Source organism: Antechinus flavipes, chromosome 1 (genome assembly GCF_016432865.1).
Source record: "Antechinus flavipes isolate AdamAnt ecotype Samford, QLD, Australia chromosome 1, AdamAnt_v2, whole genome shotgun sequence".
NCBI lineage: Eukaryota > Metazoa > Chordata > Mammalia > Dasyuromorphia > Dasyuridae > Antechinus > Antechinus flavipes.
The window spans coordinates 330,246,925-330,274,356 of NC_067398.1; the positions used below are offsets into that span (position 1 = coordinate 330,246,925).

The 27,432-nt window shown below is 36.3% G+C and overlaps 1 protein-coding gene across 4 annotated transcripts in view; it reads right to left on the minus strand.

The window, feature by feature from the left end:
* Positions 1 to 18,266, minus strand: part of ARHGAP17 (Rho GTPase activating protein 17) — a 129,381-nt gene extending 111,115 nt beyond the window's left edge. For 3 of the 4 annotated variants that reach the window (XM_051967246.1, XM_051967254.1, XM_051967262.1), the window contains exon 1: positions 18,042 to 18,266. In XM_051967246.1, the coding sequence (XP_051823206.1) occupies positions 18,042 to 18,094 (53 nt within the window). In that variant the 5' untranslated portion in view covers positions 18,095 to 18,266. The remainder of the gene's footprint in view (positions 1 to 18,041) is intronic. The other variant, XM_051967269.1, reaches the window with a different exon arrangement.
* Between the last annotated feature and the right edge of the window lie 9,166 nt (positions 18,267 to 27,432).

Here is a 27,432-nt window from a genome sequence, read left to right on the forward strand (position 1 = left end):
GGAGAGACAAACATGTATCGAGAAGGATGAAGAAGAGATTATTAGTCATAAATGGTTTAGACTAGATACAAGAGTCATTCCAACTTTGGGTTTCAGTGATTCAGTGGCAAGAGCACTGAATTTTGGAATTAGGACCCAAGTTTCCATCTTGACTCTGTCACTTATTATATTGAGAGGGATTTGGAGCAAAGCATTGAATTCCTCAGCAAATCATTCTAACCCTTTCAGATTCAGAAAAGATGACCTCTAAGTTCCCTTCTACTTCTAGATCTACAAATCTGTAATTCTGTATAGTAGTCCCAATAACTCTCCCACCCAGGTATTCTTCCTCTATCAGATGGATACAAGGGGCACTTAATCAATTAGTTAACTACTTGCTTGTCAAGAGTAAAATGACCAGAGTAAAATAAAATTAACACTCATTTAACTGCTCTGTGCATACTTCCAGAGGTTTCCTATTTTAAAATTTACCTAAAGGCAACAACTGCAGCTGAGTACCATTTTCCCCAAACCACCTAAAATGAAACCCTTTAGCAAAAAATGTTTAGAACATATTCAAATGAACAAAATTGTCTTAAAACCTGCCACATATGTGGCAAATGTGGCAATATGTACAAAACACTCTGTCTCCCCCCATTCTTCTAGGTATTACTGATAAGTGAATTTATAAAGTACTTTAAGTTTGCAAAGCTGTATATTTGTTTTTTTCATTTAAGTAAACTAAAAGACCAGCATCAATGCCTAATTTCTGTTTTTGAACAAAATAAAACACTACCCATCTATCAAGCTGTGTGGATATATACATATCCACATATATACATACACATAGGACAGGATACTATTGTATTCAATAACAATAAAGTTACCACAACTAAATTCCTCATCATTAATGGTTAAATCCCACGTTAAAGTCTGAAATCTGTTCATTTATGATGTTACAAGACATAGTGCCCAAACTGGATGCAGGCGGATAAATGTCCCTTTTAGTTAATCCTTTAGTACGTACATCCTGGGGAGAGAGTAACCAAGGCAAGTTATTCTTGATTAAAATTAAAGAGGAAAGCAGACTGGATCCCATTTGATAAGCAACTAATTTCAGTGATTTCAAAGCCAATCTTTTAATACCAATATTCATCAAATGATGTTATATAGCTAAAATCAAGGAATACCACAAACTCAAAAATACTCAAATGGTGATGGAAAGAGATACTGTAGAGAAAAAAATTGGAATTTAGCTATAGAGCTAAATTTGCTAAAACATATTAACAACATGAGCTATAAACAAGTCATGAAAAGGGTATCATTAAAGGTATGAATGAACAAAGATGGATGAATCACTTGGCACATAGACTATCAGATGGACTCCCTGAATGCAGCACTACCTCCCCCAAAAATAAACAAGTAAATAAAAGAATCAGAAGAAAGTCTTCAGCATGTCAAAATTTTCTTTTATGAATAATTACATAAAGATGTGAACAAAAGTAGCAAAAGGAGAGGAGTGAATATAATATGATTTGCTTAAGTAAAAGGAATACACATTCCAGAGAATTTGAGCTAGAAGGACCCATAGAACATTTAATAGGCCATCTAATCCAGTCCCTTCATTTTAAAATACAAAATACTTCAAAGTTATGATGAAAACCTTAGCCTTTTTAAACTTTTTTACCTCTTACAATTCTTTTATCCTTTTCCTCCATGGTTCTCCAGCTCCCAACTAGCAGCAAACATGATAGAACTCAGATAATTGGGTAAGATTAATAACATCCCCCATTTTTCTGGGTAGCTATAATAATAACTGGCACTTACATAGTGCTTTTAGAGTTTGCAGAGCAATATACATGTTATCTCATTTGGGCAAAATAAAGGGCAGCCTTAATTCATAATTCTTTCTTGATCTCTAAAATTTTAAGTCCTTCCAAATTTAGGAATCCTAAAACTTTTGGATACTCAAATCCCAAAATTTAAGCTCATTAATGTCCATTTATTTTTTAAATATTAGCTACTAAAAAAGGTACAAATCTCTGGAAAGTCCTTTGGATTTGAAAGGATCTCAAGAGTTGGCAGAGAGCTCAGAACCCCAGAAAAAGTTAAGAATACTACAGATAGGCTTTTATTAAATCAGAATAAAGGAGAGTGTTTGACCTTTCTGCTTCTGGACATTATTACATTTCCTGTAATGGAAATTAAGTTAATATTAAAAAATGACATTTATAGTGGAAAAAATGAACTCTCCCCTCTTTCAAAGTAGGGTAATCCCTCTCTCCATGCTATATGAAACAGTTTTAGAGATCCACTTGAAGAAATAAGTGATTCAGACTCCACAATTATTATGTGTCAGAACTAGGACTTGAATCCAAGGCTTGAGTCTGAAACCAATGTTCCATCCATATAATCAAATGCCTTAAAATCTTTCTGTTTATCCTTATTCACTTTCATCTTATTAGATTTAGTCCAACATTACTACCTGGAAACCACCTTTTGATCTTGCTTCTGATCCCTTCTTGAAACTCTTCTCCTTCCCTAGTTTCTTGTCATCTGTCAATTTGATGGGCATGTTATCCCTATTGTTATAAAAATCACTGATTCTTTTTAATATTTTAACTTTCTACTTTTAAAAAAGGTTTTTCCATTTAATAGAATTTAATTTTCAATTACATGTAAAGATAGTTTTCAACATTCATTTTTATAAGATTCTGAGTTCTAAAATTTTCTCCCTCCCATCCCCCCTTCCACTAAAACAGCAAGCAATCTGATATAGGTTATCCAAATCACTGATGGTAAAAGATGTTAAGCAGCACAGGGCCAAGTACAGATCCCTTGTAGCTAAAACAAATTAAGGGTTACCAAGTGTCAGTTTTTCAAGGATCTACTTTTGATGCTCTGTGATCGGCACATACCTTTTGGTTATAAATAGGTAATTTCTAAATACTAGTAAAATCATCAAGCAGTCCTATTACAATCTTTATTCTAATCTATGCTTATTTTTACCCAAAGTTTTTTTTCTCTCCTTAAGAACCACAAAGGTAAAATTTAATTACAATCCCATGTTCATATTAATGTTCAAGTTCATTTTAATGACATGTTCATTAAATGTTCATATTTAATGTTCATATTAATAACTCAAGGAAAAAAAGGTTTCCAAACATTCTACCAAGTCTAATAAAAAAAAAAGATGCTAAAAAGCAATTCCTCCAAAAGGAGCTCCAAAGATACTTAACCATATTTCCCAACCACACATCTATGGTCCCCAGCAAGGTTGTACCAATTCACAAAACTTTTACCACCAAAAGCTCTTTACTTCTTTAAAAGCTTATAATCCAAAAAAAAAAAAAAAAAAAAAACACCCAACATCTCCTCATCTTCCTCTCTATATTATAAAACATTTGTTTTAGAACAAAGGCAGCCTAGCATCACTGGAATAAATATATAAATTATAACATATACTGAAGGTGACATTTTCAATGGACAAAAAAGATCCAGTCTTTTTATTTAAGTCAATACTTTAAGAGTTTTACAAGCAACATGTTCAGAAGTCAAGCAGCTCCAAAATATATAGAGAAATCAAGCCATTCTCCAATTGATAAATGGTCAAAGGATATGAACAGACAATTCTCAGACGAAGAAATTAAAACTATTTATAGACATATGAAAATATGTTCCAAATCATTATTAATCAGAGAAATGCAAATTAAGACAACTCTGAGATACCACTACACACCTGTCAGATTGGCTAGAATGACAGGGAAAGACAATGCGGAATGTTGGAGGGGATGTGGGAAAACAGGGACACTGATACATTATTGGTGGAATTGTGAACACATCCAGCCATTCTGGAGAGCAATTTGGAACTATGCTCAAAAAGTTATCAAACTTACATCAAATTAAAAAGCCTTTGTACAAACAAAACTAATGCAAACAAGATTAGAAGGGAAGCAACAAACTGGGAAAACATCTTCACAGTTAAAGGTTCTGATAAAGGCCTCATTTCCAAAATATATAGAGAACTGACCCAAATTTAGAAGAAATCAAGCCATTCTCCAATTGATAAATGGTCAAAGGATATGAACAGACAATTTTCAGAGGATGAGATTGAAACTATTACCACTCATATGAAAGAGTGTTCCAAATCATTATTGATCAGAGAAATGCAAATTAAGACAACTCTGAGATACCACTACACACCTGTCAGATTGGCTAAGATGACAGGAAAAAATAATGATGAATGTTGGAGGGGATGCGGGAAAACTGGGACACTGATGCATTGTTGGTGGAGTTGTGAACGAATCCAACCATTCTGGAGAGCAATCTGGAATTATGCCCAAAAAATTATCAAATTGTGCATACCCTTTGATCCAGCAGTGTTTCTATTGAGCTTATATCCCAAAGAAATACTAAAGAAGGGAAAGGGACCTGTATGTGCCAAAATGTTTGTAGCAGCCCTATTTGTAGTGGCTAGAAACTGGAAAATGAATGGATGCCCATCAATTGGAGAATAGCTGGGTAAATTGTGGTATATGAATGTTATGGATATTATTGTTCTGTAAGAAATGACCAGCAGGATGAATACAGAGAGGAAATGAGCAGAACTAGGAGACCATTATATACTTCAACAACAATACTGTTATGAGGATGTATTCTGGTGGAAGTGGATTTCTTTGACAAAGAGAAGATCTAACTCAGTTCCAATTGATCAAAGATGGGCAGAAGCAGCTACACCCAAAGAAAGAACACTGGGAAACAAATGTGAACTATCTGCATTTTTGTTTTTCTTCCCGGATTATTTTTCCTTCTGAATCCAATTCTCCCTGTGTAACAAGAGAACTGTTTGGTTCTGCATACATATATTGTATCTAGGATATATTGTAACCTATTTAACATGTAAAGGACTGCTTGCCATCTGGGGCAGGGGGTGGAGGGAGAGAGGGGAAAAATAGGAACAGAAGTGAATGCAAGGGATAATGCTGTAAAAAAAAAAAAATTACCCTGGCATGGGTTCTGTCAATAAAAAGTTATTAAAAAAAAAAAAAAGTAGAAGTCAAACAGCTCTGATAGAATGGAGAGAAATGTCACTTTTCGCTAGGAAGAAAGGGTCATGTGACCCTGGGTAAGTCACTTGAAACCTCCTAAAACTCCAGCACTATCTCCTGCTTAAGATAGTTGTGAGGAAGAAATGTGATAGTGTATTCAAAAAGCATTATTCTTCATGTCAGTTTTATCATTATCATAGGAACACTTGAACAATTACTGACTTATGAATAAAGCAATCCTTTTCCAAATGACATCTATAAAAAAGAAAGAATACTTCAATATAAATTAATAATATTGGCAGATGCCCTTTTTTAATTTAAAAAAAATTATCTAAATATTCAGGTCTTTGGAATGAAGCTATTTTCATGTCCTAGCACATACTACACAAACAATGTTTTGTTGATATTAAAACAATAAAATTGGTAACAAGCCCCTCCTCCCAAAACAAAACTATGTGTAACAGAAAAACAAAACTTTGTAACAAAACTGTATAACTATATCCATAACTGCCTAATAATTTAGTAGGAATTATATCTGAACTCAATGTTTCTTAAAATGAAGCGTTAACTAACCTTACTAAGCCAAATAAAATTTTATAATATTTCTTACAATTTTTACAATTGATAAATAACAGAAAGGTTTGATTGCACACCATTTTTTGATGTTGTTTTGCTTAACAATTTTTGGATATTTTGTTATTTTATTAAAAGATGTGAAAGCTATACTGGAAGCTGGACTTGGAGTCACAAAAGTCCTGCATTCAAGGGAAAACTTCTGACACTTAAAAGCTGTATGATCCTGAGTAAGTCACTTGACCTCTTTGTTCCTCAGACAACTCCCTCAGGTAACTCACGTAACTCACAGATAGGAAGGAAGGAAGGAAGGGACGGAGAAGGGAGGAGAAAAAGGGGAAAGGGGGAAAGAAAGGAAGAAGGGAAGAAGTGTTAGGGAGGAGGGAAAGAAGGGAAGAAGGGAGGGAAGGGAAGAAGGGAAAGGAAGGAAGGAAGAAGAAAAGAAGGAAGGAAGAAAGGAAGGAAGGAAGGAAGGAAGGAAGGAAGGAAGGAAGAAGAAAAGAAGAAAGGAAGGAAGGAAAGGAGAGAGGGAAAGGAGGAAGAGGAGGAAGAGAAAGAGGAAGGGAGGAGGAAGGGAGGGAGGAAAAGAATGAGGGAGGAGGAAGGAAGGAGGAAGGGAGTGAGGAAGGAAGAAAGGAAGGAAAGAAGGAAGGAAGGAAGGAAAGAAGGAAAGAAGAAAAGAAGGAAGGAAGAAGGGAGGTGGGAAGGAAGGAAGGAAGGAAGGAAGGAAGAAGGGAGGTGGGAAGGAAGGAAGGGAGGGAAGGGAAGAAGGGAAAGGAAGGAAGAAGGAAGGAAGGGACGGAGAAGGGAGGAGAAAAAGGGGAAAGGAAGGAAGGAAGGAAGGAAGGAAGGAAGGAAGGAAGGAAGGAAGGAAGAAGGAAGGAAGGAAGGAAGGAAGGGAGGGAGAAAAGAAGGGAGGGAGGAAGGGAGGGAAGAATTACATTTTCTACAAGCTGTTAAGCTGAAATTCAAAGAACAGTGGCCAATCAAGGCTTCCAAAGCTCTTTCTACCACCCCCTATCAAGCTATTTTAATGAGGAAACCTGTTTAATAAATGCAATTGAGACCATATTCCTATCCTCTTGACAATTAACCTTCTCAATAAAAATATTATCTTATTTTTAGAATTCTCCATCTCAATGCCTATACAATGCCAGCTTATTTCTTAAGGACAATGACATGTTTTGCAGCATGTCTTGATAAGAAATGTAGAAGGAAGCATTAAGTTTTACATGGAAGTGAAATGCTACAAGTCCTATAATATATATCTTATCCCAATAGTACTCTGCACTGAAGACACAAAAATGGGAGAGAGGGAAGGGAGTGAGAAGTCCATCTTTAACTTAAGAAGGAAGGCTATGATCTAATAGGCTGATGAGGCATATATACCATTGTTCTTTATTAAAGTTGTAATTTACTAAACTATAAACTACATCTTATGTAGTGAAAAATCATGAGAGAAATCTCTTGCTTCTTTCCTTCCTCCCTCTCTTCTGACTAGAGACTAGAAAGTTATGACCTAATAAAGTGACGAGGCTTATATACCATTGTTCTTTACTAGAGTTGTGATTTACTAAACTACAAACTATATCTTATGTGCAGAAAAGTCAAAGTCATGAGAGGTGGAAGATTTCCAAACTGTTGTACACTTCATTTGGTACTAACTACCTGCTGCTTTGGACTGGCCATTTACAAATCCACCTACTTTATCATTATCTAGTTCACACCACTCCATTAGTGTCTATTAGTGAAGTATTTAATATTTCATCAAATGTTTTACTGAAAATTAGTATTTTTCCAATATTTCCCTTTCCATGTAGTTATTCAGTCTAATAAGAAAGTGAGGTTAGTTTGCCATTAATTGCTTTTGACAGACTCTTTAGAGTTAATGCTTCTATAAAAACTGATAGGGATTATACATGGGTATGACAATATAATATCATAGACTCATAGGAGTTGGCTCTATCACTCAATCCACTCTACTAATCTGGAGGAAGGTGAGCCCCAAGGTGGTTTGTTCAAGATCACATAAAATAACAGTAGAACTAAGATCTGAATTCAGATCCTCTAGCTTCAAATCTATGATTTCCCCACTATTCCAGATTACATATATGTATTACTGTACGACAGTATACACAATATACTTATAATACATACCATAGGCAATTGAGAGAGATTAAGTCATTAATACACAAATCTCTCAAACTCTATAGCTATTATTTGGGAGAATTTTATCCTAATGAAATTTTGAGTTTTCCTTCTATCAATTATGACTTAAAGAAAAAAAGAAAGTCAGTTCTCCTACTTCTGTCCCCCCCCCCCCCGAAGGTGTGTGTAAATGGAAGAAAATGAGACCTGAAATTTCATGGATATAGGGAATTCCTGATAAGCAGTTTCCTTCTACCAAAGCAGATCTACACTCCTGCAATTTAAGAACTTTATACAATTTACTATAACTTTCCTGGAGTCACAAATCAATTTTATGCCTTGAACCTAGGTCTTATTGATCTGGAGGCTAGTTCTGCCCTACAACCAGTTGCAGCATCTCAATTATACTTTTAATCAACTTAAAAGAAAAAAAAAAAAGGTTAAGTAATGAATAAAAACTTTTAGCATAGAAAGCCAATTTTTTTTTTAACAAAATAGATTATTTTAATAGAATAGGCTTTCTACCTTTAATAGAACAGTTCCAGTTTAATAGAAAGGTGTACACAAAGACATTCTCTATCTAATGTCCAAATGGCTCTGGAAGAGAAAGTGATGTTGGTGATTTTGCACAGGTCTACCTCACTTCAATTCCATTCAGTTTCATGTCATGGTATCATTTCTCTGCTGTCATGGTCCTCCTCAAAATCAAAGGACAAACAATGACAACAACAATCTAATAAGTTGGATCTAAGAAAACACATTAGATGAAATAAGTTACATGAAACAATAAGTCCCTAGGAACAAGGTTATAAATGGGCTCTTTTAACTTCGAGCAGGACCCATGATTTAAAGGTTATAGATATACTAAGAATGTTAGTGTGAAACAACAATGGCCAAGGAAACCTTATGTGGAACAAATCTCTAAATGAAATTTTTTTTTTTTTAAAGAATCTCAACCAGATTAACATAAGAGATCTCAATATAATTTAATTAAGTATTTACTATACCAGTTAAATTCAAAGGACAAAGGACATTTTGTCATGTGCTAGACATACAAAAAGTAGGTACAAGGGACTTAAATTAATCCTCAAGAAGCTAATATTCCACAGAAGATTACGTTTAATGCTGGTTTGTCCTAATCTTACTTTCCTCTTGCTTATTCAAAGATTGGAAAAGATAGATAACTCAAACTTTTCCAATTCTGCAGACTCCTTCCGATTTAGAAAGAAAAATAATTTCTAAGTTTATAATCCTCAAATTTTGCTATTAAAAACATAATTTTACTATAAACATTATTTTAGGTAAATATATACTAATTGTTTTTGAAAGGTTTTCTAAAACATTCCACTTTAAAAAGCTTTTTTAAAAAATGACTCAACTGGCTGCTAAAGAAGTCAGTAATTCTTTTATGTGGTCATCAAAATGGTTCTTGGAAAGAATCATTAGGAAAGTGCACCTTTAAAATTAAACTATACATTTTGGAGACTAGCAATCTAACAAGAATAAGCAGAGATAGCAGATAGACTTCTGGAAACAAATTTGTTATCTCTGGAGACAAGTTCAGTTTGAAAACTGAAACATTGCTTCAATACTAAATGTGATCTTTTAGACTATCTAAACACGAGCTTCTTACAAGATAGAATGGTTTTCTTTAACCTTTCTAAACTTATAGAAAAATCTCAGGAAACCCTCCCAAAGACAGAATGACTGGTGTAAAGTCTAAAGTCTATTATAAATTATTTTCCACAAAAACTCTCTTTAAAAGAAGAGTATATAGTATATATACAAAGAAAGAAAGAAGAGGAAGAAATTATTTCACCACAGTTTTACATTTCCTATCTTTTTCCTTCCATTCTTTTTTTACCCTAATGAGCAAACAAAAGCTAACCAGATTTTCTCAATAAGTTTTAGGGCATTTAGGGAGGTCAGAATCTATGTTTATATCAGTCTGGGAACTCATAGGCTGGAAACTCCCTTGCAGAATGCAGCTTGATAGCTCTTCTGTAATTTACAGTCTTTAGAGAGTTTTCCTAGCACACTGAGAGCTTAAGCGATTGGCCTAGGGTTACAGAGCTAAACTATGTTAAGGGCAGGACTTGAACTCAAAGTCTCCCAAAGGCTGGTCCTCCATCCATTGGATTCCTACTGGAGAATTAGTATTCTGAGTTTTTAAAAGGAAAGTCTAATTAGAAATTCAAATAAGCCTAGGAGGTTCTGAAGGCAGAAAGTCTAAGCCAATATCGAGCTCAAATGACAGATGCAAATGAAAGGAATGTAACAACAACAAAGTTGTTAAATCTTCAATTTGCAACAGAGTCAAGAGTTGAAAAAAGACTTTAGAGATCATTAAATCTATGATTGGCATTTTATAGTAGAGGGAAATGAAACCCAGAGCCAGGATCATGCAATGCTGTTTTTATTTTAAAGTATTTTACATACTTTTTGATAACCTAATTAAGAAGTTAACCATATGTTTCACAAAGTATATAAGATTCAATAGGTATGCTATTTTCTGGGCAACATATTAGTGGGAAAACTGTTTCCAGAAAAGGGCAAATAGTGAATAACTTCTGATTCCCAGGGTTTAGGAGATGAGTCAAAAGCTCAGATCTGAGAATGAAAGAGAACTCAGTCCTTTCATAATCACTTTCATTAAGAGAAAAGCATGTTTTCATCTCTCCAGATTTATTTCTTCAGTATTTGTTAATTCTGAAATTATTACCCACCTTTATATATAAAGCACAAAATACTAGTCCACAGAGACGGTTTATAAATGAAGCTAGGAAGAATTGTTAGTTCATGTGAAACACAAGTCTCTTGTATTCTGGCAATGTAGAAATTAGAGTGCTGTTGTAGGAATGTGCCAGATACGTGTACTGTGTTTTTTCTGTCTGGGATGGGTGACCACTAATTATGTCTTGTGGGATGTGGAAGCTTCTCCCTATTGAGATGAAGCTGAAAGAACCAGGAATAGGTAGGCATGCATTCTCCTAGAACTACCCTCAACTTTCTATGTGACCATAAGTGCTTTACTTCTCTTCTCTGGACTCAGTTTACCCATATATTAAAAAAGCAAGATTTGCCATAAACTATTTCTATAGTCAAGTCTAACTTCAAAAGACAAAATAAAATAAACAACAAAAAAAGAAACTTATAAAAAGAGGTTTAGCTTATACTTATTTAACTATTTTCTCACCTAGAGGTTTCTGTCACAGACCTCTCTCTGTTGAGAAACCAAACACTAATATTAGTCTGCAAGTATGTTATATTGTTACATGAGAAACAGCTGCTTCTCACGGTGTTATAAATGCCAGAGTTAAAAGTCAATATTATTGCTTGGCAGATGACTGCCTGGAAGCTGCTAGGGATTCTGGAAAATTGTTAACTTGATGATCATTTAGATCCCCTTTTTTCCTTAATATCAGAAATCCTAACATTGATGACAAAATTTCCAAAAACTATGTATCAGGTAGAAAATAAAGCAATTATAAATACAAAGCGATTCTCAACTTTCCAGAGAACTAAAAACAACTACAAAATGCACTTCCTTCTACCATCTCTTAGAATCCCTAGTTTTTCTCAAAGCTCACCTAAGCCATGGGGCTTTTCCAAGTTCCATTCAATTATTAGCACCTATCCTCTACCTCTACCAAAATGACTCTTGATTTATCAATGTTTCATATATATAAATACATGGTGACATGTTAAAATAGTGCTATATAAAGTGTCACCTGATCTAGGCCTCTGTCTGCACCATGTTCTTTCTAGGACGTCAGTCGGCCTCCATGAATCAGATAATGTGGATTTCTCATAGGCAATTCCAGACATCTTGCTTTGACCCAGGAAAAGACAAATAAGTGTCTTTTTACTAGGGAAGTCTCCACATCATGAACAGCAATTCAATAATGTCCTTTGGACAGTTTCTCCCTCCCATCTAAGCATGCAGAAAGACTGAGCTAACACAGCCTACACCTTTGTTAAATGAGTAGCCAGCTCTTACCTATTTCTGAGTCACTTTGGCCCAGAGAGGTAAATCTTGGTATTGAGGACTTACTACAAAATCCCTTTACTTAAGGCTGTAGGAAGAAAAACACCTCTGCTGATCCTGGCACATCTCCAGCCTGGGATTCCACCTTACATGCCTTACCTCTACAAAAGGAATTACTTCTAATACCTAGAACTCCCACCTGATTGATAAACACTAGGCAAATGGTACACAGGCAACTAGCTGCCAGCTGGCTATATCTACTGGCCATATGAACCATCCAGAAAGACTGAATGGCCAATGGCAAGAAAAGGCTAAAACGTTTGAAGGATGAATCTCTGGAACTTCACCTGTAAAACAAAGTAATTAGGCTAGATCTAGACTGCTGAGACCCCTTCAAACTTAAAATCTATGATTCTATGATCACCAGCTACTAGCACCAAGCCACAAAGCCTAAGTGCATTTCATTCCTCCTAGAACATATCCTCAAATAAACTTCACCAAGACTTCAATAGCCAATTTAATTCTAAATCAGATTTAGATAGACAGATCTCAAGGACCAGCTCTGTCCCAGCAAACCAAGTTTGATCTCAGAACATTCTGTGAAGCACTTTGAGGCATCTTATGCCCAGAGGTCACAGTATCACAGACTCAGAATAAAAAAGAGACCCTCCTGATCATCATGACCAACTGTCTCATTTTACAGACAAGATAACTGAAACCTGCCAGAGAAAAATGACTAGTCTACTCTCACAAGTATTCTCAGCAAGTACCAGAGTCAGGATTTGAACACAAGTCTCTAAGATTTCAATTCACTACACACGGCTTCTCAAATCTCTGGAAAGCCAACTAATACAGAATCAACCTGGAAAGTGATACCTATTCTGAAGGGAGCACTACTGAATTCTGCTTATGTCTTCATCAAGCCTTTATTCATAAGATTCCCAATTCCAAATGTTACCCCCCCTTTGGAGTTCTCTCAAGTATCTTCCACCCTCACTTTCATCCCAGGAGGCACATACTGTATAACCTAATCCCTGTCTAAAGTACTTACTTATTTACACTTAACACTTATTCTATTATGCCTTACTCTTACTCAGGAATACCCATTTCCCTAAAACACCATGAGCTGAGCCACTTTTTTCTGCATTTCTGCTTGTCAGTCTACCTGACTCCTGCAGACTTTAAAGAACCAAGGATTGGCAGAGACAAAGCATCTCTAAAAAGAAAGGTATCTTTTCAGTAAGGCTGGGCTTTTAAAAACAGGAGATAGAAGGGAGTGGCTCTCCACAAAAAGGGAAGGAATAGGAGGAAAAGAAAGATAAGAGAAGGTAAGAAGAAAGAATATCAATTTCTGAGTTATCTTCCCAGGGACAGCTGAACCTATGCAACTCTCTCAGAATATGTTCCTATGACAGATTTTCTCCCATCAAGCCGACCCAGGTTTCCCCTTGGAATCTCATCCACTACCCTACTCAGCACTAAAGTCAAGAACAGATGTTTTTTTTGTGACAAATATGGAAATATATTTAGAAGAACTGCACATGTTTAACTTATATCACATTGCTTGCTTTTTTGGGGAAGGGAGAGGGAGGAGAAAGGGAGAAAAATTTGGAACACAAGGTTTTGCAAAAATGAATGTTGAAAACTATCTTTGCATTTATTTGGAAAAATAAAATATTATTTAAAAAATAATTCTTCTCTGAAGCAACTTCCCCTGGAATACCCCTGTAGGTCCTACTCTGATCCTCAGGAATCCCAGCTCTGTTACTTAATTGGTAAATCATAATCTCTGAAGGGCTCAGTTTCATCACCTAAGGGAGAATGAACTAGATCAGAGATTTTCTAACTTTTTAGTCTTAAGATCCCTTTAACCTCTTAAAACTTACTGATTCCCCCCTAAAGTTTTTGTTTACATAGATTATATATTTACAATATTAGAAGTTAAAATGTTGCTAAAATATCAATATGAGAAAACAGTTTGACCTTGTGGACCCCCAAATAGGCTTCAAAGACCCTGGACCACCCTTTGAGAATTGCTAGATCAAATTATCATTAAGATTCTTTTCAGCTCTAACATTTTTTAATCCCCTTGTAGATGCTATGCTCAAAACAAATACCTACAACCTAAGAATTAACCACTAAGCACCTTCTCCACAAAAAGTAGTAACCTCTTATCTGTGTAGGAGACATTCTCTCCTCCAATTACCTCTGCGTAAAATTACAGAAAGAACTAGAAAAGAACCATCAGATTGAAAGGAAACCAAAATCAATCCAACCACTTAAGTTTCAGAGGAAAATACAGTGATCCTCAGTAGTAAAGTGACTTGCCCAATGTCATACAGTATGTTAATTACAAAGCCAGAACAAGATCATCTCCTGATGCTCAAAGCTCCATCTACTACATCACAATATTTTTCCTCTAGACTTCTTTTCTCTCCCTTTGCCAATAAGTAGCAGTCTCTCAATCTAGCATTGCATAACTAATCTCAGGGTGTATCTCAATGATTCTAGACCACTACATGCCCACCATCTTTCCTAATATCTGGGTGAATTCCCAGCTCTGTGCTTTATTGATCCTCTTACCAGATTATGGAAAATATTTTAATTAAATTGCTAAATGCTAATTTATTTCTAAGAAATAAATGATTCCCTAGTGAAATAAAAATGCAAGAGCCACACCCTTAACAATTTTCCAATGGCTGCAGCTTCCCTCACTGGCATTTAGCAATAAAGATTTATTTTCATAGAAACAGTCAAAGGTCAAGTTCCAGAATTATGCTTCAGGTCCACCCATGAATCATTCCATGGCTGCAGTCCACAGTTCTCATACATTTTTGCCACAATATTCCCAGAGTAAGTCACAATTAGGTTGGGTCAACATTATTGGTACTAATCCAGAAATAACAACTCACATTTATATAGCACATCATGGTTTTAAAAAACTACCATCCTCATCATCCTTTTTGGTAGTGCAAATATTATTAGTCCCATTTTACAGATGGAAAAGTGGAAACTTTGAGAAGTGACTTTCCAATTATCTCACAGCTGGTAAATATTGGACTCTGTCTACTACATCACAATGCCACAATTTTCTGGAAGCATTAAGCACAGCGTCTTCTTCATCCTACTTACCCAAAGGGTATTAAATCAATTTAGTCTGGTAACTGGGCTTCTTTCCCAGATGCTTAAGGAACATAGCCACAAAATCCTGGAGCCAGGATGAAGATTGGAAATTATTCGGTTCAATGGTTCTTAATCTATAGGTTACATAGAATTACTGCAAATGATCTGAAAATTCAAATATGTAGCAGTCATTATCATTTTGATCCTTAGTTAGTGCCAACAAAATATGCAGCATGATGAACTTTGTGTCTCGTCTATATTACTGAAGACCCATTTCTTTCTAATGAGAATTTTTTCCTAGACTTTCTTCCCTGTAATTTATAAAATATAAATTCATTTAAAAGTGTTATTGAATTCACAGTCACTTTCAACCAAAGGATGCTGATATAACTACTATTATGAGGGGAAAGGGTTTCCACTCAGTAAGGAATAATTTTTTTCTTTTTTAAAGAAAGAGATGTCCTCAGACTAAGAAAGGTGGTCCAATTCATCATTTTATAGAGTAACTGGAGCCCAAATCAGGCAAGTGATTTGCCCAAGGTTCACTGCTGACAACAGATTCAAGACTAGAGACTTCACAGGATTACAGAATTTGGAACTGGAAGGGCCCTTAGAAATCATTTAGCTTAACTTCCTCATTGTACAAATAAGAAAACTTAGGACCAAAGAAATGAAGTCATTCGATCAAGGTCACAAATGTAGTAAGTAGAACTGCTTCTAAATCTATTGCTTTTTCCATTAGTGGCAACTTAGAAAACTGTACAATTCAGAATCAATCTATTTCAGAACTAAATGAGACTACTATTTAAGGAGGAGGGAAGTATCAGAGAAGTGAAGAAATCTATCTAACATATAGTTAGTTATAGAGTTGGAATGAAAACCTGACTCCTAGCTTCCAGACTAGCGTTCTTTCTCCTATATTATGATACCTCTATCTCAGAACAAAACAAGCCAACCAAAATTGATAATTGAGTAAACAGGTACCTGGATGTTCTTTGTGTCATTAAACCATATGTTTTCATAAGACCCAGCAATAATGTACTTGAATGTGACATAAATAATAAATAACGTCTATAGAAAATTAGTCAACAGAGCTTCTGAGGATGTTTTGCAACCCACCAAATTCTTAAAGTACTCTCAAAGTCACATAATAAAAGAACTTGAAAAGGACCTTACAACACAATGTTAAAGTTAGAACGGTCTTTAGAGACCATCACAAGTCTTATATAGGTCTTACATAGGCAAGAAAGTAATAATAGGAATGATTAAGTGACATGTACCCTGCCTGAATTTCTTCCAGCAATACAGGAATGAACCAACATTCTTTAGAAAGGGTTAACTCTGAAAATAAAATGGAAGCATACCAAGACAGCAGGGTGGAGCAAGACAAAAGTTTAACAACCAAGCTAAGCAAAAAAGTTGAAGGAAATGAAACAGTGAAAATCAAATTAAGACAAAGAGGAAGTTTTTGAACAAACATTAAACTCAGACAAAAGTCTATCATGCTTGTTGCAGCTGACCTGATTACCAATTTCATCTGATAAAAGACAATAGTTATGAAAAATACTTAGGTAATTTGCCAGAATAAAAAATATAATTATTATAAAGCTAATCCGAGTATGGTGTAGTATAAGGAATGGTGACCAGGAAGTTAAAGCAATCTCAGTTTTAATGTTAGCTCTTTCACTATCTAGTTTTGTGACTTTAGTCGAGTAATTTCCCTTTTACAGACTTCAGTTTCAGCATCTGTAAAACTGCGGAATAATAACAGTCTCTAAATAATAAACAATTCTCCAAAATCCCATTCCCATTCTCCCTCCAATTCAAGAGGCAGTAAGCCATTGACATATCTAAGATACCTGGTACATAATTCTAAGAGTTAAAAAAAAAAAAAAAAAGATAAGATTCTTCACACAAATTTTTGACCTCTCCAAGTGTGTCCTAACACTTAATAATTTACAGTTTTCCCTGTTAAACATTCATTGGCATCACCACTAAAATAGTAAAAAGGGTAAAAAAGGTTGAATCTGTCCAAATATTACACTTTTAAATTTTTCTTAAAGCTATATTTGTGATTCAGCAATTCAGAAAGTCAAGAATTTGTAGCAGTAATGTTCTCAGTTTCTCAGTCCTGACTTCAAGCCCATGAAGCATATCTGTGTTTTTCCAAAGGACTATAAAACCCCTTTCCAAATTTTGAGGGGAAAAAACTTTGAATTTTCTTTAATTTTTAAAAATAAACTTGTTGCCACCAGGAATTATTAAAAAAAACAAACAAAAAAAAAAAAAACAAGAAATTAACAGCTTACTCCTCGGCACATAGTAGGAGCTCAGAAAGTTAACTCAAAAACATCGGATCACTGTACAACAGAGTTGAATTTCTCTCTCGGGAGGATACTACATGTCTCACCTTTCTGGGGGAGGACGAAGAGATGGAGGGGGTGAATAGACACAAAACTCAAAAGCAGCGAAATGACACATTTTCAGAAAAAAACAAAAAGGATGTACCCCGGGGAATCCGATTGTGTTGTTACTTTGTTACTTCTCAAACAGTCAAGTACCAACCGTGAAATTGACAAGGACCTGACCCAGGAAAGGCTCCAAAGCCGCTAGACCACAAGGCCCTCTCAGCTAGCAGCATCTTAGAGAAATCTAAGTTTCAGAAAACACTCCTCCTCCTAATTCTTTTCTCTAATAAATTTCAGGTTCATTCCCACACCCTACTCCCATCAGTGCTGTCCTCCACCCACATTAAACTTTCTAGAAGCTGCATCGCTTCTCTTTCCTCAGTGAGAAACAAAGTCCCCCCAGTCTCCCAAACCTCGCTTTTTTTTTTTTTTTTTTAAAGACCCAGACACACCAGGGTCAGGGACCGCCGTGCACGCGGGAAGGAAGTAGGGCCGGCGGATTGCCCCGGTGACTGTCCCAGGGCGGGAAGGGGGCCGGTGGGGATAGAACATCCTGGGACGCAGCGGGGTAGCGAGGGGGGCCACCAGGCTCCCGCGCGCCCAGAATGGAACCCCATTGGGACCCGGCCCAAGACTGGCTTACGCCCACCGCCAGGCCCGAAGGAGAGAGCGACGGCAGGTCAGCCCTCAGCAGGGGCGCTGGGACCACGCCGGCCCAGGGCGGGGCAGTACCGGGCAATGGCCCGGGGTGGGGGGAAGGGGAGGGTCACTCGCCTGCCCACGGTCTGGTTGGCCAGCTGCTTCATGCGGTTGAATTGTTTCTTCATGGTGGCGTCCGGTGAGGCCGGGGAGGCAGTGTGTCCTGGGCAAGGGGGCGCGGCGGGGCTCGCGGGCAGAGAGGTGGGGGTGCGGCCAGGCCCTGCCTGCTCCTACATAGTGTCCGGGCGGCAGCGACTTTCGCACTGAGCTCCCGGGACCAGCCGACGCCCCGGCCCCGCCCCCTAGCCCGCCCCGGCCAGGACCCAGCAACGCGTCACTTCCGGTCGAGCTGCCTCCGACCTAGTCTGGGAGGCCTGTCCGGGAGCTGGCGACAGCGGCGGCCTGCCCTTCCCCCAGGCCCGGGGGCCGAGGAGCCGGCATAAGGGGCCGCCCCTCCAAGGATCGGAGTATGGGCAGTTTCGTTTTCTCTTACGATTTTCTCTTGCACGGATAGAAACGTTTAAAATTAGACCTAGAAGTTTCAGCCCCTGACCTACAAACACTTTCCCTCTGGTGGACATTTAAACGTTTCCTTCCCCACACTGAGAAAGAGTGGCCGTTAACCCCTAACTTACAAGTGGGGAAACTGTGGTACAGTCATGAGTAAAGCCCTTAAGAGATGTAGGCCCAGAAGTGAGTCTGATGTTTCCTGGACATGAAATGAAATGGGATTATGGATAAATTAATTCAATAATCATTTATTAAGCGCTACCTTGTGCCTAGTACTGTGCTATGATAGTAGCAAAAAGAAATAAGATAGCCCTCAAGGAGATTCTAAGAAGCACCATTCTCTGAGACTGATGAGGCAATTCTGGGTTGAATTGTAACCCACTTTGTATGGCATGTTTCTGTTCCAGTAATAAAAGATGGTGTGATGCACCAGATTAGAAGTCAGGTGATGTACGTTTCAGTCCCAGTTTCCCCTTCGCCCTTACTTAGCCATATGACTTGGTGCAGGTTACCCTCACTGTGCCTCATTTTCCTCAGAGGGAATTGTAATCTCTGTTCTGTCAATTTCTCAAGGTTATTATGAGTTTCAAATGAGATCATTTCTTAAATGCTATACAACTGGAATGGATGATTATTTCCTTGGAAAGGAAGTCTTTCTTCCTCTTGTTTTAACCTCTTTCCAGCCCAAATCCTGCCTTTTCTTCCAGCCTCTCCTAATCTTCCCCTTAATTCTAATTTCTTCTTTAGTTTTCTTCAATTCTTTGTCTTGTTTTTCCATAGTTGATTGCATAGCATCTCTCCTATTAGATTGTGATTGGAGAGTAAGGATTGTTTTTTTACAATTTCCTTTGTATCCTCAGAGATTTAGCACAGTGTATGTGTGGGGCATACTAGGTGCTTAGAAAATGTATTTTGATTAGTTGACTATTTGAGTGATGGATGCAGATAAGAAGTTAGGAGGAAGAAGGGAGAATGGAGAAAAAGAATAAGTAAATCTCTGCTCTGCTTTACTTTATAAATGGAACTGTCAGCCTTACTGAGTAAGCAAATTGGCTGGTTCAAGGAAGGAGCTGTTTAATGATCTACCTCACTAGGCTTCTTAAAGGGGAGACATTATTGTTGGAGAATACTTTTTGTTTTTCTCTCTGTGACCTAGGCAGAATTGGACTGCTACAGTCAATCTTTTACTTCCTCCAATCTAGAATCCAGGCCCTCTGGTGCATTTTTAAAATGTAATTTTGGAGAAAAAACTAAAAGTATCACTGACTGTTAAGTTACAGGCAAAGCAAGCACTTATCTACAAAGACAGATTAAATTTTGAATTAAATTGAGGGAAATCAGCAAGTAAAAGCAAGGGGTTGGCTTTTGAGCTGGCTTTTGAGTTGGACTAGTATGAGATTTGGAAGAAGAGTAAAATATGGATTAAAAAAGGGGTGCTATTGAAAGAAGGAGCTCATGGTTCTTTTGCATTTTTCTTTATTGTAGCAGGTAACAGCTATAAAAGACTTCAAAAAAAGAAGGATGTGGGATCTGAGGTATATTAATAATGAGCTTGTGAGTCATTAACATAAGGTGAATTTTAGAAATATCAGAAGGTAAAAACGAGGAAAAGGAGATAAGGGAGTAAACTCTGGCTTGTAGGCTCACCGGCCCCATGATCAGGCTTACCCCTATATGTTCAGGTTCTCTGTCCATTGGCTAACAAGTTGGTTATTAAATCCCTACAGACTGAGAAAACCATACTTAGTAAGCCAAATTGGATCACCAAACTGAAGCCTGTAGTGAATCAGAACCAATTTTAGATTTAGAGTAGAATCTTTAATCACAGATGGTCACAAAATAGTCCATTTATTAAGAAAAGAAGCTCCTTCCTCCCTTTCCAGGCTCCTCTTCACATTCTTCCTATCCCTACTGATAGGAATAACTTGCTGCATCAGTATAGATCTGTCCATTCCCAGTTCTCCCGTCTCAGTTTTTGCATATTAAATAGAATGTCCTCTTTTCAATGAAGCATTGTCTGATTATTCTCACTGAGGAAAGGAAAAGGGAATAAGCATTTATGTAGTGCCTATTATGTATCGGCCACTGTACTAAATCCATTCACATTTTTTTTTCCTTTCTTCAATCTCACATAGTGTTTTGCTTTATATTATGGCCACTAGATGCTTAAGTAACAAAGCATGATCCATTATTAAATTGTAAGCTCCATGAGATCAGGAAATGTTTTTTTTTATCATCTTTAAATCTCACCTAGTTGCCAAATATAGTGCATTACAAAGAGTAGTTGCTTAATCAATGGTTGTTAAATTAAAAGTATACTGGAATTCTGTAAGAAATGACCAGCAGGATGAATACAGAGAAGCTTGGAAAGACATGAACTGATGCTGAGTGAAATGACTAGAACCAAGAGATCATTATACACTTCAACAACAATATTGTATGAGGATGTATTCTGATGGAAGTGTATATCTTCGATAAAGATAAGATCTACTTTAGCTCCAATTGATCAATGATGTACAGAATCAGCTACACCCTGTAAAGGAACACTGGGAAATGAGTGTGAACTGTTTGCATTTTTGTTTTTCTTCCCACGTTATTTTTACTTTCTGAATCCAATTCTTCCTGTGCAATAAGAGAACTGTTCGGTTCTGCACACATATATTGTATGTATATATATTATAATATATTTAACATGTATAAGATTGCCTGCCATCTAGGAGAGGGGGTGGAGGGGAGGGAGGGGAAAAGTCGGAACAGAAATGAGTGCAAGGGATAATGTTGTAAAAAAAATTACCCATGTACTGTCAATAAAAAGTTTTAACAAAAAAAAAAAGTATACTGGATTTTACACTAAATTCAAAAAAGGACCTTGGAAGACATCTAATCTCATCTTTCCATTTCACAAATGAAGAAACTAGATAAAGTGGTTTATCTAAGGTCACAATGGCAGGAAATGAGAGAGCCATTATTTTAACCCATATTCTTTGCTGCAGATCCACCATTCTTTCCACTATACTACATTAATTAATCAAACTTACAAACTGAAAACATCCAATACAAACTCCTTGGCACTGCCACATTCTGACCAACTTGTTCCATTTTATTTTTTAAAAAAACACAAAACACTTTATGAACAAACTGAGACAAAACTTCATATGATACTGTGGAACATCAGCAAGCAATGTCAGAAATCATAATCACATTATAATCAGAATTAGGATGGTTCTTTTTTGAACAAGAGATTACCATGTAAGTCCAAAGATCAGAGCTGCAAAACATTGCCAAACTTTGAAAATTGCAGGAACCACATCCTAAAGCAGAAGTTTTTCATAATTATTGACCCAGAAATCTGCTCACTGGCTGAGTCCTACTCAGAGACAGCTAGTGGCATGATATAATTGACAGTCCTGTCTTTTGCTGCTTCCTAACTATATGACTGACCAAGTCACTTAATCTTTTTAGGTCTGTTTCCCCTCATTTATAAAAGAAGACTTTCAATTCTTTGTATATTATTAAGAGTGTAAAGACAAATGGGTTAAGAACTGATATATGATAAAATAGAATAAAAAAGAAATATAGCAATACAATAGAATATAATAAAAGATGAGTAGGAAGTTTTTCTTTCCATTTGTTTGTTTGTGCAGGAAGCAAAGTGATCTGTCATTGTGTGCAGACATTGCAATCAGAAACTTAAATATCTAATCACAGCTGTGGCACTGACTCACTGAAGCCTTGGTCAAGTTTTTACTTTTGAAAGCTTCCTTCAATATTAAATAATGATATAAATTTACCTGACAGGAATCTCACATAAAATGTTTTGTAAACAGAGATGTTGCACTATAAACCTTAAACAAGGACCACTATTACTATTCCTACTAATTAGTTGTGTTTGCCTGAACACTCAAAAGGCATAAGAGTGATAGAAATCTATGAGAAGATGTAATTTAAGGCTGACTAATACTTGAAGATGATACATAAGATGACAAGTTATTATTAATAATAATGATACCATGCATTTGAACAGCCCTTTACAATCTCCAAAATGCTTTCACATATACCATCTCACTTGGCATAAAGACAAATTTTAAAAGCTCAACATTTTATATTTATTAGAACTCACCTCTAAATAAAAGAGCTAGCTAACTGTGAAATGAATTAAGGATGGACTGAAGAGATAACAATATTGTGCAGAATGTGGTCAGACAATGATACCTGATAATGAACATTTTAGCTATTGCAGTATAAGGATTGTGACTACTAGTAATATCCAACACCTGAATGTTGGATGTGAATGTGAAATCTATCAAGAGTGGTCTTTGATTTTTCTAGGTTTCCCTAACATTTCTCATAATTGTCACATAATACTTAAAAATGTCAAAGACTTATAATTTTCTTGGTATGGATTCTGCTAACTTTCACAAATCATAGCTATTTGGGAGTTTTATTAAGTAATCATCCAAGGCTGTTGTGGCCAAAAAATTCATTACCATATGGTCAATCTGGTAATGATTGATAATAGATGAATAAATAGATAAATAGATGGTAGGTAGGTAGGTAGATAGATAGATAGATAGATAGATAGATAGATAGATAGATAGATAATGTGCCAGGCACTGTGCTAAGTGTTGGGAAAACAAGCAAAAAGAACATGATCAACCTCTCCAAACTTATCTAGGTTGGTCCACAGACTTATAAGGACATATAATGTATCACTGGATTCTTTCCACTGTGCCCCCTAGCTGTCTAGGATCAGAGCAACCAGGAGACTGTCAAACAGAGGATATGAATTCAGTGCTGCTTCTGATGCATACTACTAGTATAACCTGTCCAAATCACTTATCTTCTCTTGATCTCAGTTTCCTCTTTTGAAAAAAAAATAGGGTCAGACCCAATGACATCTAGTTTTTTTCCCCGCTTATTCTAGGCCTGTTATTTCAGTATCTACATAAGATTTTTTAGTGGAAAAAATGTTATATATTAAACACTCTTTAAAAAAAAAAAAGCTCTGATTTTTCCACTTTAATGATTGCAAAGTACAACAAATATGAGCTTTAACTCTAATTAAGGTCTAGGGAATTTGTCTCATAGAGGAATTGGCAATTGATACTTGGAATATTTCAGTAAATAAAGTCAGATGTCTCCTATCTATACTAGGTATGGCAGGATTGCAAGGAAAAGCATAAGACAGAATTATAACACAGTGAATGGTCCAGTTTCCTTGGAACATTAAATGTAGAAAGAGGAGAACAGTAAAAAAGAGATTAGAAAAATTATTTGGAGCCAAGTATTTATAAGGGAAGGGAAGGAGGACTGAGTATTAGGTTAAGAAGGTTTTATTTTATGAAGTAGGCAATCAATGGGTAGTTGTTGAAGATTTTGTTAATTTTGTCTATTTGAAGCAGTCATGTGATTTGATCTGTATATTAGGAAGCTTACTTTGTTGTAAATGATGATTTAGAATAGTGGTTCTCAAAGTGTGACGGTCCAGGGAACCTTGCAGCAACCTGATAGATACCCTCTTAGGGAATCCTTTAGGTCAAAATTATTTTTCATAATAATACTAAGTCATATTAATCTCTAATATACTAAATATCTACATATATGTATTTATATAACAAACAAAAGCTTTTAGGGGATTCACAATAATTTTAAAAGAGTGTAAAGGGATATTGAGACTAAAAAGTTTGAGAACGACTGATTTAGAGAAAGGAAAATCTGGACAAGGGGAAACTAGTTAGTTCTTTACTGATTAGCATTGTCCACTAAGAATTGGACTGCCCTGTAAGAGAGTGTGCTTCCTATCATTAGATGAGGTCTTCAATTCTTGAAGACTAAAGTCTGTATGTGTTGTAAGAGGATTCCAATCTTGTTTGTCCTTTGTTCTGGAAGAATTGGATTTTAGTGAGGTACCAGCCTCATTTTCTCCTCTGGAACCATCTGAGTCCTTTGATAAGGTACAGATTGGTCCAATTTGAAATAGCCCTCACTTAGACTTGTAGATTACAGTAAAAGAGTCTTGTGTAGTATGGTAGGTCTGAATTCAGATAGACTTGATTTCAAAAACTGCATTGACACTTTCTAGACATGTGACAAGGCAAGTCATCTCCCTTTTCTGGATCTTAGTTGCTTAATCTATATGATGAGAGGACTGAAGTAAATAATCTCTAAAGTCCATTTTAGTTCTAAATCCCATCATCTTATAAACTTCTAAGATCATCTGTACATCCTATGAATCTGTTTATATTTATCATCGCTCAGAATTGATATATTTTTTAAAATACATACAAAACCACAAATCAACAGTTGTTTTATCAGGAAAGAAAAAACCTGAGTTTTGAAAGTATTTTGCCCTATTTCTGTCTTCAGTGTTTTATATAGAGCCCTTGAGAATCACTCTAAGAAGTGAAGTCCATACATATGAAGTTTTGGAGCTAAAATTGGACCAATGAGTACCAAGACTTTGAGAATGTACAGCCACCTTGAGCACAATTAAAAACAAAGATGACTTGTTTTGTTTATGTCAGTGGGATGTGTGGGCTGTCTGTTGAAGAGACTGTGAACTAGAAACTGAGCACCTTTGTAGCATTTAATTACAAATTCTTCCAGGATGGCTAATTCAGCCTAGCATGGAAGGAAAGGGAGCAAAAAAGACTTTGAGGGCAAACTATCATTTAGGCAACTGTCAGTTTTTATTTAATGACTGAGTATAGGATATATGGGAACTTGATCCATAGGATTAGAGGCCATTAGATAGAACTAAGAAATAGTGTACTGTGAACCAGTCCTATAGGGTTCCAACTATGGTTTATTAATTATTACCTAGGTGTCCTTGGGCAGAACTCCATTACTTCATCTCTTCATGTTTCTATTACCTGAATTCACTGATGTGGACATTTCCCTCCCTGTTTTGGACTGCAAGCCAACCATACTTGATTATCCTATACAAGTGACATTCATTTTTCCCCTCCACAAATTCTCCAAAGTGGATCCAGGCAATAAGCCAGAAACTTTAATTTTATTCTTTATGTATCTTGGGGGTAATTGTGTATCAATTAAAAATATGACTGTATTGTCTCTTATTCTTGTTATGGCCTCAATAGAATCCTTTACTCTAATTCTCACACACAAATCATTATTGTTAATATGGTACAGCCTACATAAGTCCACTGGGCTAGTTGTCATTTTAAATTCTTTTGAGATTACAATGTTTATTTATTCATTCTCTATACATTCATCAGGCACCTATTGTGTGTTAGTGTTCCATGATTCATAGCTATATAGTACCATTGGAAAAATATTGGTGCTGGAAAGATGGGCTTTTGCAGTGGTAAATACTCAATGATCAATGAATTCACTGTTCAATATGTATAAACTATATCAGATTGCTTACTGTCAAGGAGAAGTGAGAGGACGGGAGGGAAAGAATTTAGAACTCAAAACTATAGAAAAAAAGCATATATGGCTTTAACATGTAATTGGGGGAGAAGAAAATATTGAAAAAGAAAGGAATAAAGAAGGAAAGAGAAAGAGGAAGAAAGAAAGACACAGAGAGAAAGAAACAGAGAAAGAAAGGAAAAAAAAAAGAAAAACATGTTCAGTTTCCTAAAAGCAATCCTACCCTCTTATGGCTCAATTTTGGGCATATTTCATGATCTAGCTACAGCACTTATCCAAGATAGATATTTTGGTGAACTAATTCAACCAATGTCATCAGATGGACAATGTGTAATTTCACCTACTTAATTTTTCTGTGCAGATAGTTAGGCCAGTCTTTTCATTATTGCAGATTTCACAGAAGTTTTCTAGCGTCATGAGATTTAACATAATACTTCTGTGTCATCTGTGAATAAGAGCACAAGGAGAACCTCGTATTTTATGGACTCAATCCCCTTCTTATGGAGGATAGAGAAGCCATTTTTTCTTTACCTAGATTATTGCTGGTATTGACAACTCTAATCCAAAACTTCTCTCATCACTGTTTGTCAAACTGTGGAATCCATTGGAAAATGAAGAAGAGGCCAAACACTTTGGGTCAGTCTTTGATCTTTATCTGTACAGAAGGAATATTAATACTTGCCTTGCTTCCTTCACCAATAATGCTGTGGAGAAATTCAAAACAGTTCAGGTCATTTCTTCTTCAATTATTGCAACAATTCATCCTCTATACATTTGTTCTAGTAATTATTTTTTCTGTAGTAATTTTCCAACAGAGTCCAATCTGACTCCAATCCATCTTGATCACATATTACTCTCCTTCACTGCCTATCCCAGACCTCCACCTGCTAGACATAATAATCTGGATCAGCTATCTCTATCTGTACTATGAAGAGAATTGAGGAACTTCACTTCATTCTCTAAAATCTACCAATGAGCAGCAAGAACATAAGCTAGCAATACTTGCTCAAGGGACCCATAAAATTATCTCTTCTCTAAACAATCCTCATTGACTCAATGTCTCGTTTCCAACAAGTGTAGGACGCGCTACCTCTCCTCCCACCCCCATGTCAGCTGGATGCTGACTCAGACCTCTCCCAGAAGCTCATTTCACTGTAGTATCTTCTATCCCCTTGGTAGGAGATCATCTGCCCTGTCATTACTTCCCAGGATGCTCTGAGTCTTGCCAAATCCCATGTAACTATCCTTGCCTAAACATTTCTTAGACTTTCGATCTGTCATGAACTGAATGTGAAATATGAACCATCTTTTGTGTGTTCTCTTTCCTAATTAAAACATGAGGTTCTAGAGGTCAGCTTTCTATTTGTATCTGCAGAGTTTAGCACAGTGTGCCATTCCTGTGTGAGCCTCTGCTTTCCTCCTCTGCAAAAAAAGGGAGAATAACAATAGTCATAGCTGTTGCTGGGATCAAATTAGATTACATATTTAAAGCACTTTGCAAACCTTAAAGTATTAACATAAATGTTATTCCTTCCCTCTCTAACTCTATTTCTTTGTTCAT